At 49.3% G+C, this 5,015-nt stretch overlaps 1 protein-coding gene across 1 annotated transcript; it reads left to right on the top strand.

The window, feature by feature from the left end:
• Nucleotides 1–1,311: 1,311 nt before the first annotated feature.
• On the top strand, nt 1,312–4,044 carry LOC119951376 (zinc finger protein 214-like). The gene is made up of 2 exons (XM_038774523.1): nt 1,312–1,516; nt 2,686–4,044. Exon 2 carries the CDS (start codon nt 3,163–3,165, stop codon nt 3,814–3,816), a length of 654 nt encoding a protein of 217 aa, XP_038630451.1. The 5' UTR covers nt 1,312–1,516; nt 2,686–3,162; the 3' UTR covers nt 3,817–4,044.
• Nucleotides 4,045–5,015: the final 971 nt, after the last annotated feature.

Genomic DNA, 5,015 nt, shown 5'->3' with positions numbered 1-5,015 from the left:
TTGCCTGGATGAGTAAAATTCCACAACACTTAAGAGGCTCAACAGGATAAAGCAGCCCACATGATAGGTACTCCCTCCGCCACTGGTGCACACTGGCAGCAATGCATACCCTCAATTAGATACTTGCGACAACTCACCAAGCCTCCTTTGACAGCACCTTCCAACCTGCAACCTCAATCCCTTAGATCAGGGGTGGGCAAACTTTTCCGTGCAAGGGCCACATTCAGAAATTCACAATTTTAAAGGGCTGCATAGTATATTAAGTAAAATAATTACTTCACCCGGTTATGATTCTGGGCGCCTCATGTAGAACATAGAACAGTACAGCACAGAACGGGCCCTTCGGCCCTCGTTGTTGTGCCGAGCAATGATCACCCTACTCAAGTCAACGTATCCACCCTATACCAGTAAGTAACCCAACAGCCCCCCCCCCCCCCCCCCCATTAACCTTAAAAAAATTTTTAATGACTTGGTGGGCCGCATAAAGACCTTTGGCGGGCCGCATAAAGACCTTTGGCGGGCCGCATGCGGCCCGTAGTTTTCCCACCCCTGAATTAGATCAGTTTGGATTTGGACAATGTTTTGTGGACTGGGTCCGGTTGTTATACCAGGCACTGGTGTCCTGTGTACAGACAAACCTGTTGCGTTCACATTATTTCAGGCTGCACTGGGGGACAAGGCCCACTCTCGCTATTGCTCTTTGCCATGGCTATAGAACCAGTGGCAATGGCACTGAGAACATCAGGGGATTTTGGGATGGTGGACATTATGAAAGAGACCATCCTTTAACCAGACAAATGAATGTGTCAAGCTCAGGGAGCAAAGGATGTCAATGTCTTTGAGAGAGAGAGACCTGGGCCAAGCTTTCCAGAGGGTGCCTCCCTGCAATGACTTCCTTTCCCTTCAGTTGCTGCAAGTGACCAATTGAAGGTGAGAATGAGAAAATAAATGAAAAGGGGGAGAAATGAAAGTGTTTTACTCACAGATGTTGGAGAGAGGAGGAGGTTTCAGTCTGTGTGAAGCTCAATCTTCATCCACAGAAAGCCCGCGCTGCTTGGCTGGAGGAGAAGAGTCCTTCCGGTCCCAACTCTCCCATTGGCCAATACTTCAGCAGGCATGTCAGGGGAAGGGCTTTCCCTCGCACACGCGCAGCCTCTCCTCCCTCTTGGACATGCGCAGTCCCGGGCCAGAGGGCGGGGAGATCACCGAGCGGCTTCTCTCTCTGGCCGGAGCTGTCAGCCGGTTGCCTGGAAACCTTGTCTGGAGGAGGGGGAACAATGAGTGGGGCAGAGCTGCTGTGTCCGCGCGCCGGGCCTGCGCACTGGAATCCTAAGACGTCACCGCGGATTCCTCTGCGTGCGCAGGAAAGTTGTTGACCAATGGGAAGAGTTGGTGAACCGGAAGGATTCTCTTCCGCCATCCAATCAGCTCCCCCCGTTGTCTGAATGCGGAAGCTGTACAATGAGGAAACCTGGGACCTCACACAGACTGAAAACTCTTCCTGTCTCCAACATCAGTGAGTAAAACAATTTATTTTCTCATTCTCACCTTCAATTAGTGACTTGCAGCAACTGAAGGGAAAGGAAGTGAATCCAGGGAGGGTGTAGACTCTGGAAAGCTTGGCTCGGGTCTCTCTCTTCAAGACATTGACATCCTTTGCTCCCTCAGCTTGACACATTTATTTGTCTGGCTAAAAGGATGGTCTCTTTCCTAATGTTTACAATTAGAGGGCTGCTTTCAAACCATCCCTCCAAATCCTTGTCCTTCAAGGATTTAGCGAAGACCAAGGCAGTAGTCAGATTATTGAAAGAATTGACGGAGTTGTCTGATGCAATTTTCAGGGTCACAGGATAAAGCAACATAATTCACTGTAAGGTGAGGTGGGAGACAGGTCCCACCTCACCATACCCGTCTCCAGGACCCTCTAGTGATCTTTCAAGTTGTAGAAGTGAATGATTACAGGCCTGGGATGAAAACTATCCCTCGGCGTCAAAGACAGGATCCGATGCCCTTTCTAATTTGAATCGGCCAGGCTTCACATCCAGATGGAGAAAACGTGGCAGCCAATCCTCGAAGAACCTAACGGGAGCCTTACCCTCCACACCTTCCGGCAGGCCGACGACTAGGATGTTCTTTCTCTGACCCTCGGTTCTCCAGGAGTCCACCACACCACTCAGCTGGTTTTCCAAGCATTAAATTCTTGCCTCTGCCGAGGAGGCACCTTGCTCAACATTCAGGATTCTCTCCTCGGGACCATCAAATCTCTTCATGGAATTTTGCAGCTCGGCTTCATGAGCTCACAGATATTGAGTCAACTCACTCAGCCTCTGGTCACTAACACGGAGAATGTCGCTGACATCGATCGGCCAATGATCCCACAGAATAAACGAGCAGGGTCGATGAGCTGAATGGCCGTCTGCAGCTCCTATTTGTTATGATCTGTGTGTCCAGGACACGAAGCAGTGAGCATAGATCTGTCAACCAGGCTGTATCAACACCTTCAGGAGAATTGGGAGGGGGAATATTAGATACAGCAGAGTGAGAATGGAGGGAGGGTGTGTGGGATGGAGATTTACAGCTTTTGTGGAATGAGAGAGGAAAGAATGTTCTCTAGGAACTAGAATTGTCTGTTATGAATTTCTAACCTGTACTGACAGTGATGTCTTTTGTAAATTGTCTTTACAGGATATTAGAAGAGGAGGAATTACAGACAGAAATCTCAACCGCCAGCTCTCAATCTGACTGAGTCTCTCAATTCCTTGGAACTGAATATCACCGGACATTGAATCTGGAAGGAGTAATGTTTGTCTTTTCTGTCGGCTTCAAAAAATGTTAGCCATCAGTGTGACTGGAAAAGCACCAACACACACACACTACTGAGTGAGAGTGTTCCAGAGCACTGACTGTGGAAAGAGATTTAACTAGTTACACAGCCTGAAAAAACATCACACCATTCACAGTGGGGGGAGGCTGTACACGTGTTCTGTGTGTGAACGAGGTTTCAACTGATCGACAAACCTGGAGAGACACGAGGACACCCCCACCCTGGAGAAACGGTGGAAATGTCGGGAATGTGGGAAGGGATTCAGGGCTCCATCTCAGCTGGAAGCTCATCGACGCATTCACACTGGGGAGAGGCCGTTCACCTGCTCTGTGTGCGGGATGGGATTCATTCAATTATCCGCCCTGCAGACACACCAGCAAGTTCACACCGGGGAGAGGCCGTTCATCTGCTCTCAGTGTGGGAAGGGATTCACTCGGTTCGGTAACCTGAAGATGCATCAGCGAGTTCACACTGGGGAAAGGCCGTTCATCTGCTCTCAGTGTGGGAAGGGATTCACTCGGTTCGACAACCTGCGGATACATCAGCGAGTTCACACTGGGGTGAGGCCATTCACCTGCTCTCAGTGTGAGAAGGGATTCACTACTTCATCGAGCCTGGTGAAACACCAGCAAGTTCACAGTGGGGAGAGGCCGTTCACCTGCTCTCAGTGTGAGAAGGGATTCACTACTTCATCGAGCTTGCTGTCACACCAGCGTGTTCACACTGGGGAGAAGCCGTTCACCTGCTCTCAGTGTGGGAACAGATTCACTCAATCGTCCGACCTGCAGAAACACCAGCGAATTCACACTGGGGAGAAACCGTTCACCTGCTTTCAGTGTGAAAAGGGATTCGCTCGGTTATCCAACCTGCGGATACATCAGCGAGTTCACACTGGGGAGAAGCCGTTCACTTGCTCTCGGTGTGGGAAGGGATTCACTCAATCATCCCACCTGCAGACGCACCAACGAGTTCACACAGGGGAGAAGCCGTAACCTGTTCTTAGTGAGAGAAGGGATTCAGATATCCATACACCCTGCGGGAACACTAGTGAGTTAACACCTGGAAGAAGCCATTCACCTACTCTGAGCAGGGGAGACACTAGCAAGTTAATTCTGGGGAGAGGCCATTCATCTGCTCTCAACGTGGGGAGGGGGTTTGTGATTCATCACACCTGTTGTGACTCCAACAAGTTCACAATAAATTCCAGATGTTGGCTCCGTTGTTATTGTTTCTGCTCTCACTGACATCCAGGATTGCATTTTGTTCATTCTGACATCTGGTGAATGGTGATGATTGGAGGGTTTCTTTCTGCTGGACTGGCCGGTCTAACACCTCTGCCTCTGGTGGGCTGACCATTTTTGAGCCTCGTTGCGATTACCTGGCTCCAAGTTTGACGAGGAGCACAGAATGAAAAGGTGTTTGCATGTTGGAAGATATTTAGTTCCCAAAGCAGCCACATTGCCATTTAGATGGGCTATGGTGGTTACATAGTTCTTTTGCCTAATTTATCTGGGTGTTTCTTGCGGAAGGAAACTATCATGGTATGAGGGGCAAGTTGTCTGTGGTAGATTGGGAAATTACAATAAACATATCACTGAAAGTGGCAACGCTGGAGGATAAACAAAATGAAATGAAAATAGCTTACTGTCACAAGTAGGCTTCAAATGAAGTTACTGTGAAAAGCCCCTAGTCGCCACATTCTGGCGCCTGTTCGGGGAAGCTATTACGGGAATCGAACGATGCTGCTAGCCTGCTTGGTCTGCTTTCAAAGCCAACGATTTAGCCCTGTGCTAAACAGCCTCTCAGGTCACTAAGAAGGCAGACGGCATGCTTGTCGTCATTGGTCGGGGCATTGAGTATAAAAATTGGCAAGTCATGCTGCAGCTGTACAGAACCTTAGTTAGGCCACGTGGAATATTGCCTACAATTCTGGTCACCACATTCCCAAAAGGATGTGGAGGCTTTGGAGAGAGTACAGAGGAGGTTTACCAGGATGTTGCCTGGCCTGGAGGGTATTAGCTGTCAGGAGAGGTTGGATAAACTCGGATTGTTTTCACTCGAGCGACGGAGGTTGAGGGACAACCTGATAAAAGTTTACAAAGTTATGAGTGGCATGGACAGAGTGGATAGTCAGAAGCTTTTTCCCAGGTTGGAAAAGTCAATTACCAGGTGCCACAGGTTTAAGGTGCGA

Source organism: Scyliorhinus canicula, chromosome 17, assembly GCF_902713615.1.
Source record: "Scyliorhinus canicula chromosome 17, sScyCan1.1, whole genome shotgun sequence".
Classification (NCBI taxonomy): domain Eukaryota; kingdom Metazoa; phylum Chordata; class Chondrichthyes; order Carcharhiniformes; family Scyliorhinidae; genus Scyliorhinus; species Scyliorhinus canicula.
The sequence above is the reverse complement of the archived record's forward strand: the minus strand, read 5'-3'. Positions and strand labels throughout refer to the sequence as shown.

Coding starts and splice junctions, on each gene's coding strand:
- LOC119951376 (XM_038774523.1), top strand. CDS start 3,163: ATGGGATTCATTCAATTATCCGCCCTGCAGACACACCAGCAAGTTCAC.